Source organism: Fundulus heteroclitus, chromosome 6 (genome assembly GCF_011125445.2).
Source record: "Fundulus heteroclitus isolate FHET01 chromosome 6, MU-UCD_Fhet_4.1, whole genome shotgun sequence".
Lineage (NCBI taxonomy): Eukaryota > Metazoa > Chordata > Actinopteri > Cyprinodontiformes > Fundulidae > Fundulus > Fundulus heteroclitus.
Genome location: NC_046366.1, coordinates 27,085,794 through 27,097,952, shown reverse-complemented (window position 1 = coordinate 27,097,952; position 12,159 = coordinate 27,085,794). Strand labels below are relative to the sequence as shown.

Below are 12,159 nucleotides of genomic sequence, written 5' to 3'. Positions count from 1 at the left end.
ATTCATTCACTTTCTACTCAGGCGCTAATGCCTTCTTAAATTAAAAGTCTGCCCATATAGTTCACAGACAGATCTAAAAGCATGTTTTAATGAAAGCAAATTATGTCGAGACTACGCAGCATGAGTCAGGCTTCACTTGTGAAGACATGAATGTACACAGGCAGATTGACTCACCAGGATAAACAACTGTTAAATCATTTTCTATTCAGCATGGGTGCTCTTGCTGCGTACAACAATCCGTCTCACCAGGTCTACGGCAGCCCCCACAGAGCCCTCCAGACAGCACAATTTTCCTGGAATGGTTGGTAAGGCCTTATTATTCTCAGCAATGAGCTGCTAGTTACCCCGAGGCCAGCAGCTATCATAGAAGCAGGACTTTCCCCATGTGTGGAGGATGTTCAGCCGCATTTCCAGCTGGCACATGTGCTATTTTAACTAATATATGGAAATGATTGTCGGCTGGTGGGAGCACCATCATTAGGCTTTTTTTTTTTTTTTTTTGTGAATGGAGAGTCTTGGGCAAATTTATACTCTAGCTGCAACTGGTGATTTAGGTTTGCAAAACTTTTATTTGGGGTATTTTAGTAATACATGCAAGAAAATTCCAGCAATTAAAAAAAAATATATGATAACCAAAAAAACCTCGCATTTGAAAACCTTTTACATAACATGTTTATTAACTTAACTGTAAATGACTTGAAGCATTTTACAAGTCAGACACATACAGTTTGCCTCTTGTGATATAAGTAGAATCAAAAATCATCCAAATACATTTCAGCCAGAGCCAAATTATTCCAATATGCTTCGTTTTGGAATTCATTCCTTACTGATAGACATCAGTGACTTTGTTTATCATCTTTTCTTGAAACACTTTATATCTGGGCATGAGATGCTGTTTTTCTAAGAAGTCAACCTACTTCACGTTGTCAGACAGGTTTTAATTAAGTGATTTCTTGATCATACAAGTTTGAAAGTAATTAGGGCTGGGCATAACTGGATTCATCATTCCATAAAATGTGGTTAACAGCTGATAATTCAAGATTTTACAAGGGAGACAATGCTTTCCCATACAGGACCAGGTTGGTTTGGGTTACTTTTGTTTTACTCTTTAATCATTTACGCCATTTAAAACTATTTCATATTCACCAAGTATATATATTTTCTTCAACATGCAGGTGTGACAGTCATCTCAAGAATACTGTAACACTTTTTATGTCACTCCCTCTCTGTTGCCCCTGAACCGGCTTCAATTAGGCCTAAAACCCATCAGCCAGTATGCCTTCACTCCACTGGCTGCCTGTCCGTTTTAGGATAGATCTTGAAGATTATTGTTTGTTTTTAAAGATCTTAATGTTCTGGTCCCGAGCTACATTTCTGATTTATTGTTTCTGCTTGTGAGGTAGAGCCCTAAGGCCATCGTCCATTTCTTATTGAATGTTTCAGGAGCTAAATGTAAACATTGAGGTGACTGAATCTTCTTAGTCATGGCACCTAAACTCTGGAACCAGCTCCCTCCAGATCTCTGCCTAATTACTGGACAGGCGTTTTTGAATTCAAACTTAAGATGTATTTGTTTATCCAGTAAGGCTCTCAATACTCATTAGCTCTTTCAAATGTTATTTTTATTTATGCTTTTATCTCTTTTATATGTTCTTAAATGATTTGTATGACTTTATTGTAAATCTCTTTAGCTGTCTGGTTGGCAGATATAAAGGGCTTTATAAATTAATAAATGAAATCAACTGGCAAAAAAACAAACAATGTGATGCATTTTGATTAGGTAATTGGGTCATTTTAAAAATAAGTGCTAACATCTAGTATGTAGCATGTTTTGTTAAATAAATAAGCAGAAGTAAAGTACCTGTTAGGCTCTCGTTTGTGCTTTGTAAATAGTATAATAAGATAAGATAAGATCAGATAAGATGGGCTTTATTGATTTCACATTGGAGAAGTTCACATGTCACATCGGCTCAGTAATCAGTAATCATAGGAAGAAGGTGTCAAGTAGGACAAGGTGCATCATATATATACACAGTGTGTCCTCGTTATACCCTGGATCAAAAGAAGTAGGTAAGAAAAAGAAAAAGAAAAACACAAAAAGAAATAAGGCAGAGGATGTCTTATTTATATTAACGGTGACTTATACGCGTGTGTATTGACATATATTCGGGTGTAGTAGCAGCAGAAGTCACTTCTTTCAGGATTATTGCACAGTGAATGGTAGGAAAACTAACATGGTGTGAGCATCATGTTAGGTGATAAATCTTAAACCAAGCAAACGTCGAGCAGACGTCTGGAAGAGCAGCAAAGACATCCCTTCAGTCCAAGAAGATCATCATAGGCAGACGGCCATTCTGCAGGAAGCACGAGAATGGGTTGCAAAAGGCTGGTGGAAAGCTGTTCGCTTTGAGACATATGGAAAACCACTGATTGTGGAGAAATAAAAGATCAGTACATTCTGTCCTGCATTGTGGGCAAGGCATCAATGTGCGTGTTGACTTCTCATCCAAAATTCCGTCATAGTGACAATTCTTTTCAAGACCACCACCAAGAAACAAGCTGCCTCCCAGCTTATTAAAGACCGATTCAAGATCAGAAGATTGAAAAATGTTGACCCGTCCAGAATTTCACTAGGAGTCGGCTGTTGACTCAAAAACACAAAAAACAAGGGAAGCAGGATGTGACCCGGAGGCTGGTATGCAAGACACCAGAAGAACAGAGGATTTTACAATTTTTGTGATCATAATATTACATCAGCTGGTAGTAATTCTGTGACTAAATTGGATTAACATGTTATTAATTTTAAATTCTCAGATTTTATCAGAATATATGAAACCTGTTCTATACGTTGCCGAGTACACGTTGCACCTTTTAAAGCAGGCCTTCCCGTGAACAGATAAAAGCGTGTAATCCCACCTATGATTCTGTCACATCATCTCAGAGCTGCGCATTTCATAAGTAGCTTAGAGTTTTGCAGCCCTTTGATCCTGATTTAAATTACACTTTCACCGTCTTGAGGAGGCCTTGAATGGAGTAAACATTTCAAATCTGTCTCCAGCAATTCATTGTTTTTCCCCGCAGCCAGAGGCAAGCATTAGTAGAACAGCCAATTTTTTTGGCATCAGAAACAAGTTTTTTCTTTTTTTTCCCAAACATCCATGATCTGCAAAAGAAAAGCTGGAAGCCCTTTTCAATAATATGAAAAAACGGATATTTGGAGGGAATACTAATGCACCTGCAAAGTCAAGCAGGTCTTTGCAGCCTATTTTAAACTGTATGGTTTGCTTCCTGAATATAAAATCCTAGAAAGTAAGATTTTTAAAGTCACCTAAGACTTACTGTTAACATTTCACGGGGTGAACTCGGATAGCTCAGAGAAAGTCATACTTACAGCCGGACCAGGAGCACCAATCACACCCTGGAGACCTGTTGAGCCGGGTGGACCCTAAAGGAAAAACAAAAAAAAAACAAAAAAAAAGGAAACGACAACAGTCTGCTTAATCAGATGGAAATGTGGCTTTAGGAAAATCTGTGTCACAAATTTTGCATGCTAAAAGTGATGAAGTTCTGAAATCCCAAATCCGTTTCACATTTTGTGATGTTACAAGGTTTTCTGGTTGTGGGTTGTAATTGGCAAACCAACACAAAGTGGTGCACCATTGTCAAGCAGAAGGAAAATTTGGAAATAGTTTTAAAACTTTCCTACATACTAAAATCTGAAAAGGGTCTTTGTACTGAAGCACTCTGAATTAATACTTTGTGGAACTACCTATCGGTGTGATTACAGCTGTTGAGAATAGCAAACGATCAGTCAGATTAGATGGATAGTTGCTGTGAAGATCAATCTCTTCCCACAGGTTGCATTCATCTGACTTAGAATAACTAGCTAGATCCTAACTCGTGAAAATGCTTTCATCTAAACCATTCCAGTGTAGTTCCGGCTCCATGTTTGGGTTCTGCTTGAAATTTAACCTCATCCCCAGATGCATTTTTGTTGCAATGTGTAGCAGATTTGTTTTCTAGGATTGCCCTGTTTTAAGAGCCAGACCCATCAATATGAATAACTTTTTTTTTTTTACTCAAACACCTTGTTCTTCATGTTTGCTGTGTCCAAAGGTGCCTAAACAATAAATTAAAGTGGGGCAATTGCTCCACAGCATGTTTGATTCAATTTTAAAGTACTGCAGCAAACTTATCGTTTGCTCCCAACTTTTTTTTTTTACCCTCCATAAATTTGATATATAACTGCAGTATGAAAAATGTATATAATTTCTGTTCATTTCATTGTAATTATAATTGCTACACTTTAGTTCCACCCTCCTTTACCCATCCCCCCCCCCCCCCCCCCCCCCCGAGTTGATTCAGTCCAACTCACCCAGCACACCAAAGTCTGATCCTGCTCCTCCAGAGTTGCCATGGGCCTCTGGGCTGATCTCTGATTAAAGGTTTCCTTGCCTAGTCTGTGAGTTTGGCTGGACAGACAGCTTTGCAGTTGTGCCATACGCTTTCCATTTTCAGAGGACAGAGATGTTTACATCTCGGGATCTGCTTTATAAACTAACTCTCCTTTAAACTTTTCCACATACTCATCCCTGGCCTGTCTGCTGTGTTCCTTGGTCTTCATGATGCTTTTCTCACTGATGTTCTTTAACAAGCCTCTGAGGGATTCACTGGACTTATTATGTGATTAAATTACAAACAGGTGGACTCTTTTTTTATATATAATTGTGTGACTATTAAAGGGATTTAACTACACTGGATCTTATTTTGGGATTTCAGAACCAAAGTGACTGAGTATAAATGTATAGAAAACATTTCATATGTTTATTTATTCTTTTTCTTTTTTTTCTCACAATTATGGACTCTTTCCAATTTGCCTATGACAGAAGATTCCATAAAAATGTTTTTTTCAAGTTTGTGGCTGTAATGTGACATAATATGAAAAAGTCTAATGGGTTTCAATACTTTTGCAAGACACTACATTCTCAAAAAAAGTAAAAACACATATAATTGTTTTATTATTATTTAAAAAAGCCTAATACAAAACACATACTTAAAACATAGGGTTAAAGAAAGAACACACCGACATTTCATTTAAAAAGTATGTATTTAGGTAATATGTATAAAAAAAGCTGCAGACCATTTAAAGAATCAATATTTTAAATGAGCTGGCACCATATGTTTTTTTTACCATATATTAATTTCACTAGAGAAATCAGCAATAAAGATTAGCTCTCTTCAGTTAATGAACTTGCAGTATAACTTAAAATATTATGCTTTCAAAGAAACCTCAATATGAAATAAAATCAAAGAATTTGGGTGACAAAAACTCACTCGTTCACCCTTGTCTCCTTTGCTTCCCTTCTGTCCGGGTCCGCCAACTTCTCCCTGTGGTCACACACACATTCACAAAAGCTCTGATATCTCTCCTGAACATCTTAAAACCCTCCTGCCTTCCATGTTTATTCTAATTCCAATATCTGCAAGTGTCACCTTTATCAAGATGGGCCACTGAATATTTCTCGAGAGATTCTAATTTGATTGGCCCGGCAAGACCTTGGGCGAGTGTTTTTCAATTAATTGATTGGCTCCCTGTCTCACCCCATTGGCGCTACGATTGACAAAAAAAGGCGTGATAGAAGACGTGGCTTGAATGAAGGAGGTGTGATGGTTACAAATGGTAAAAAGCTGCAGAACTGTGAATCAGTGTAAGAAGCGTGGGCGAGGGATTAGCTAGCTTAAGCGAGAACATTTTGTGTAAACAACAGGCATGTTGTTAAGGGAACATCTTAACGTCTGTTCAGTTTACATGATGAGTGGATCTGGTCAATGACTCAGTCAGCAACAGCAATGGTAAAACTGACAAAGCACACAAAAACATTTGTTTATGTGGACATTTTTAAGGTCTAGTGATGGTCGGGGGTTGTCAACAGTAATGGGATTTTAATTTTGGTATTTGAATGATGAGGTCCTGTACAATTTCAATGATTTTTAGTATCAGGTGCACAAGTTTGGCATATGTTATTGGATTTTGTTTACAAAAGTCCAACATTCGACATCTAAGTTCAAATCTATACTTACACCCCCACTAATATTTGAAGGAGTTTCAACCTACAAATGCTTTTCTGCCATCGGTAAACGTCTGGCACAATTCTGGCTTGATATTTCACCACGATTGTTGGCAGAGGTTGTAGAGCTTAATTTAATTTGTTAGTTTTCTTTTATAGACTTAGCTTCTAGGTATAGTACATACATCTTTAATATAAAGGAGGTCAGGACCGTTCTAAGTGCTTAAAGTCAGCGAGCCTAACTGATTCAAAGGGCCATCTCTGATGAAAGGAAACTGGTTGGGATGTTTAGGAACTCCAAGGACACGCCGAGGCTTAAGACCGTCGTAAAGTCGTAAAGACATCAGTGTCGACGTCTATAGTGAAGCAACTTTAACATCCCAATGATCTGAGAGGGTGCTGACCAGCAAGGAAGCACCCATGTCGAAGTGGACACCCTCCGACGCAACTAAACTCTGCAGCCCAAATATCTTCTGGAGAAATGTTTTGTGGTCAGAGGAGCTAAAGACTGTTTTAATGAAACAACGTGCACCCGATAATTGCTTTTAAATTGTACTTAAGTTGTTTGTTTCGTTATCAGCCCGCCCACTGAAGGAATGACAGTAATGCATCAATAAAACATAAAATAATCTGACTTTTAAAGTAATCACTATTTACAAACTTATGACCAGCACTGGACAGATAGTACAGTAGGCTATTCATTTGTCACAGAAAGGATGATGATTCTCATTAGGAATAAAGATGTAAAGTGTGTTTTGGGTTTAGCACGTGTTTCTCTGATGCTTTCTCCTTTACTTTGGACAAAAAGGATTGTGGAAATCTGGAACCAGAACAGACAGAGGTACACTTTTACATTACCTTATCGCCGTCCTCTCCAGGGGGCCCCTGAGGACCGGCTGGACCAGGAAGACCCACCGGACCTTGAATGCCGTCACGGCCAGCTGGACCCATGGGACCTTTCTCTCCCTGTGAATAGCATTTGTCACAATCATTTGATGACACCGTGAAAGCTTGAAGTTTGGGAAAAATTTTCACAAAAAAAAGCAAGATAGAAAAAAAAAAAAAAAAAAAAAAACTCACAGGGCCTCCTTTCTCTCCAGCAGGGCCTGGTGGTCCTTGGGGGCCGTTGCGTCCCGTCTGACCTATAGGACCTCCTGGACCAGCGGGGCCTCTCTCGCCCGGGGAACCCTGTCACAGAAGACCAGTCAGGGTGTTATCGCACGAAATGCAAGTTTACAGGAAGCTAAACACACCGGTGGAAACTGCTAGCAATTTTCTTGCAGGAGGAAAAAGGTGTGACCTTACAAGAACGGCTTCCTTAATTGAGAAAATGCTCAAGAAAAAACAATTTCCTCAGACTTTGACCGAAGGACATTGTAAGGTTATTTACTGAGATGTCTGCTTACAATACAACCCTCCCTGTAAGACTCAAAGGTAAAGAAACAATAACACCTTAACAAGCTGTAGTAGTTGTGCCACAGCATGTGTCTATTGAGTGAGCGTGTGTTTCTCTGTTAGTGAATTAAAAATAGTTAAGTCAAAAGAATTAAGTCAAAAGAATTAATAAAGCCAAAACTCAAAATAGGTTGTGTGGACCACATTTATATGTCATTTATTTCAAAAAGTCCTTCAAAAAATAATAAATTCACCATAACATCATCATCTGCTCTGTTTCTATAAATCGGCGTAGAGCCAAATATGATCAAAATAGTATTACGGTCTAAATGTATTTAACCTTAGCTGCATATTGACCAGCCTGAGAGGCTTAAACTGTCTAAAAGCAGACCTCCACTGCTCATCTCTACCTAGGAGGCGCAAAAAAATCACACATATCATCGATCAGTGCATCATCACGACACCCTTCTACCCGAGAAGGCTTTTGAGCAAGCTTTTAACAAAAAAACAACAACAACAATACCATTTGATTTGCATTTGTTCGGGGCCAAAACTATGACCTGATTCAAACTCGCTGAATCGGCTGCTGATGCACGCTGCCACCTGGCACTCGCACGCCTGGCCCATTTCACCACAGCCATTTTTGGGTGACACACATACACATCTCCAAACTGTCCTCCGAAGGCTGCCAACCTACCCACCAGGACTCAAACTCGCACACAAGCCTCCACGCCAGTTTGTTCGACTGACTAAATTTCACTAGTTTTCTTTCGGCTCCTCGATTTCCTCATGCTTTTCTCCCACACGTTTGGCCCGAACCAAACAAGATGCACGACTTGTTGCGCGTTTTTTTTTTGGGCTGTTTAATCTGTCGGGCTCTTTTAGACACACACAAGCTTCTAAAAAGTCAAGGAAAGAGAAATAGACACACACACACCACACTTAGACTTCCCCAAAGCACCACAGCAGTTCGATCTGTGGCAGGAAATCGATAGAGGGAAATATCAGATCTCTTGTGTGCATGCATATTGCACACTGGCCTCTTTTTCCTATTATAACCATTCTAGCAGGGTAGTATTTCACCTGCGTTCAGCCAGTGACTCACTTCCAAGCCAATTTAAGACAACCACCTCTCTTTGCCGTGGAAATGGCATTGAGATAAATACTCTTCTTCTGCCGTTCACCATCTTTTCATCCCTGCTATGCATATCCGCTGTCATCTAAACCGGTGTTGCTCTGTCGCTGGTGAGCAACGGGGCAATTATCGGGAGCTTGCGTTTAACGCTTGGAAATAATGACAGACAGTTCAAAGCTGCCCGTCAGTCAGATTATGCACAGCATCTCTGCTCCTGAGGCTTTCTGTTGCCTGGATCTCTAACTGAGGGGCCGGAGACAAAGACGGGAATATATATAAAAAAAGAAAAGTGTCTCATTTATTTATGATTGGCTCTTCCACCCCTGCATCTCTTTCATGGTCAAACACCGCGGTACGATGGGAGTGCATATGATTTGCCAAGCTGCATTAAGCAGATTAATTGCAGCGAAATAAGTGAAATGACTTAGTTTAAATATGATCTGATTTACATCTTCATACCCCTTTAACGTTTTCGCAGTTTGTCACTTTCAAAAGCAAAGTTCTTATGGGAATTTTATGTGAGATCAACACAAAGAAGCAGTTAATTGGGAAGTGAGGGGAGGAAAGGATATGTGGTTTTTGATGTTGTCTACAAATCAAAACCCTAAAACTGTTGAATGCATTTCTTTTCGACACACCTCTCCCCTGAGCTAATACTTTGTAAAGCCACTGTTTCCTGCAATGAAAGCTGCAACTGTTTTTTCTCAGTCTTTTTCGCAAAATTACTCAAACTCATCCTGGTTTCAAGTCTTTTGCAGCCTCTGGCAGGTTTTTCGGTTCCCACTTAACCGAAAGTATCCCGACAGCATGATGCTACTGCCACCATGTTTCACATGTAGATCAATGCTCAGATCATCAATGCTGGTGGCATTTGACCAAGGCAGCTTCTTCCACATCCTTGCTGGGACATCTTATTTATTTTCTTTGAACAATGGTTTTCTTCTTACCACTTTTTATATAAAAGGCCAAATTTGTGGAGTGCACAGCTAACTACCTGAGCCGTGAATCTTTGCAGCTCCTCCTCACTTACCACTGGCCTCTTGGCTGCATCTCTGATTAATCCTCTCTCCACCTGGACAGCCAGTTTAAAGCTTAGGATGCTGCTTTACATTTAACTTGCAATATCATTATGAAGCCAAATGCTGTTTGTTCACCAGTGTTCTTTATATAAAAACTGGATTTATACCGTTTCCGTTCCACACGGGTGGACTTTTAAAGCAAAATGTGTTGCAAAACAAGTATAATTTTCCTTCCAGTTCCCAGTTGTGCAGTACTTTGTATTGATCCATTAAAAAAAGGCCCAAGAAAATACATGTAATGATATTTTCTGCAGCAGAGTGACAAAACGGAAAAAAGTACAAGGAGTTGGAATATTTTGTTCAATGCCGAGCAGATTAAGAAAGGAGGACTAAAACAGGGTTACTGGCGAGCAAGCATAGTTCAAACAAAACAGTAAAATGTTGGGAAATAAGAAGCAAAGCACTTCCATCTGTGCCACAACAGTTGCTATAGGAACTGTTAATTGTGTGTGAGGAGCACAATAATGATCAGTCAAGCAACAGGGACAAGACTAGCTGCTCTTCGATTAGACAGTTAAGCAGTGATTAAGTTGTATTTCACTGAAAAAAACACAACAAATCAAGCAGCCTTTTATTGAGCTGTGGTTTATGCATTTGTTATGGTCTTTAATTTTACTAGCTAATAATATATTTTATAAATATGGGCAGTTTGCTTTGCTCCGGACAAGATCAATACACTTAAAAGAAGTTAAGAGACGTTGAATAACTTCGACTTCTGAAGACCTCAAGATCAAACATTTAGGATAATCAATTTCAATAAAAAAATATTTTTCTTACTATGAATATAAAACATGCAAAAAAAGAAAAGAAAAGAAATCAACAAACTTCAAGCAGCAAGGTCAGATAACAAACAGAACACCTGCTGAAATCCCTCCGTAAAATCTTTGGAGGATCAGAATCCAATCACATCCCCGCACTCAAGCCTTCGGCTATTCTCTGTGCCGCAGTTTACATTGCACGCACCGCTGAATGACCAGAGAATGGGGCTGTGCGCAGCACGGGCGGCTCAATTATCCAAAAGCACGAGTCACTTTCCCTTTGCAATCTCTGTAGCAAGAGAGAGGAGGTAACCATGGTAACTGGCTACTTACGATGGGGCCGGGGGGACCCTGAGGTCCTTCTCCTCCCTTTAAGCCACCTGGACCCTGAAAGGAGGGAGAAGAGAAAGTTAGATATCACTCACTGTGGACCTCCACTCAAACCTATTCAAAGACTGTGGATTGCAGCGGTCAAATAGGTCTTTGAAAACTTTGAGCTTGTACGTTTGTGTGCTCAGACGTGCTACTGTATAGATCTGAACGGACTCGGGCGTAAAGGAAGTCGAGCTACGCAGACCAAAGTAACTGATGTGCCCTTTTCTGTCTTTTGAACGAGCTATGTGTTGCAATCCAAGAATTGTCTGGTCTGATGGTGAAGACTTTGTTGTTTACTTAATTAAACATTGCTTTAACTTTCGAGTTTTCTGCCAGCCTGTTGTAGAAATTTGTTCTGACCAAACAGAAAAAAAAAAAAAAACATGGGCAGCAATGTGTTACATGTTTGTGCCATGAAAACATTTAAACCCATACACATCAGAAAAAAAAATAAATGAAAGAAAATCAGCAGTCTGCAAATATATTTGGGCAATTATAGTTTGTTTCTTATTATTACAGTCTTATATCCTTGTGATAGCAATGTGATTTGAATAATTTCCCTTCAATGATGAGAATTTACACTCATGTGATTTAAAAATGATTCACTGGGAAACGTCTGTATAGTCCAGACTAACAATAGCTTAAATTATAGATAAATGAAATGCATAGTAGTGATGTAGATGAACTGTTTTTTTAATCAAGATAAATTATGACAGTGCATTGGGTGTAAAAGTTTGAATTGAAAGTGGATTTTATCTCATCTACACATACATTGACATACATTAACCCAAGAATCCAGCTACAAACACATACATAGCTGTACTAATATTTGGAGAGATGTCTTAACATAGAAACAAGACCATTTTTGTTTATGTTATAATTCTGGTTGTATATTTTGGCCACACTACTTATCACCTGACCCACTAAAATGTGTTTGTTTGGTTTGTTTCCTCCAGCAGATTCTACTTTGAAGTATAATCCCGAGTTGAGATCACGGTCATTCCAGAAGCTGCATGTCAGCCCGCTTAAACCAGATTGATGTGTGCTGAAATCTTTATTCCGTGGGAACATCATGAGCCCAAGTTTCAAGCACCTGACCCAAACCTTCACTCCAAGATGGCAGAGAATTAGATACAACACTAAAATAAAAAAATGTAAAAAAAACTGAAACCACCAAGGATCAAGGTTGTCATAAACTGTAAGATGCTGGAACGCATCTGTCTAAAGTGACAGAAGTTCCATATAAACACAAACATGGGCTGTATGAAGTAGAAAAAAAATTAACAGTACCGTTTCTAATGATCTGTATTTTAATTTTTATCACATGTGGACAAAATAATAAACTCAAA

At 39.0% G+C, this 12,159-nt stretch overlaps 1 protein-coding gene across 1 annotated transcript in view; it reads right to left on the bottom strand.

Annotated features, from left to right (window-relative positions):
• Positions 1-12,159, bottom strand: part of LOC105932237 (collagen alpha-1(XI) chain) — a 118,578-nt gene that overhangs the window by 26,248 nt on the left and 80,171 nt on the right. The window contains exons 41-45 of the mRNA XM_036138458.1: positions 10,769-10,822; positions 7,149-7,256; positions 6,927-7,034; positions 5,335-5,388; positions 3,392-3,445 (exon numbers count right to left, since the gene is read on the bottom strand). Of these exons, the coding sequence (XP_035994351.1) occupies positions 3,392-3,445; positions 5,335-5,388; positions 6,927-7,034; positions 7,149-7,256; positions 10,769-10,822 (378 nt within the window). The remainder of the gene's footprint in view (positions 1-3,391; positions 3,446-5,334; positions 5,389-6,926; positions 7,035-7,148; positions 7,257-10,768; positions 10,823-12,159) is intronic.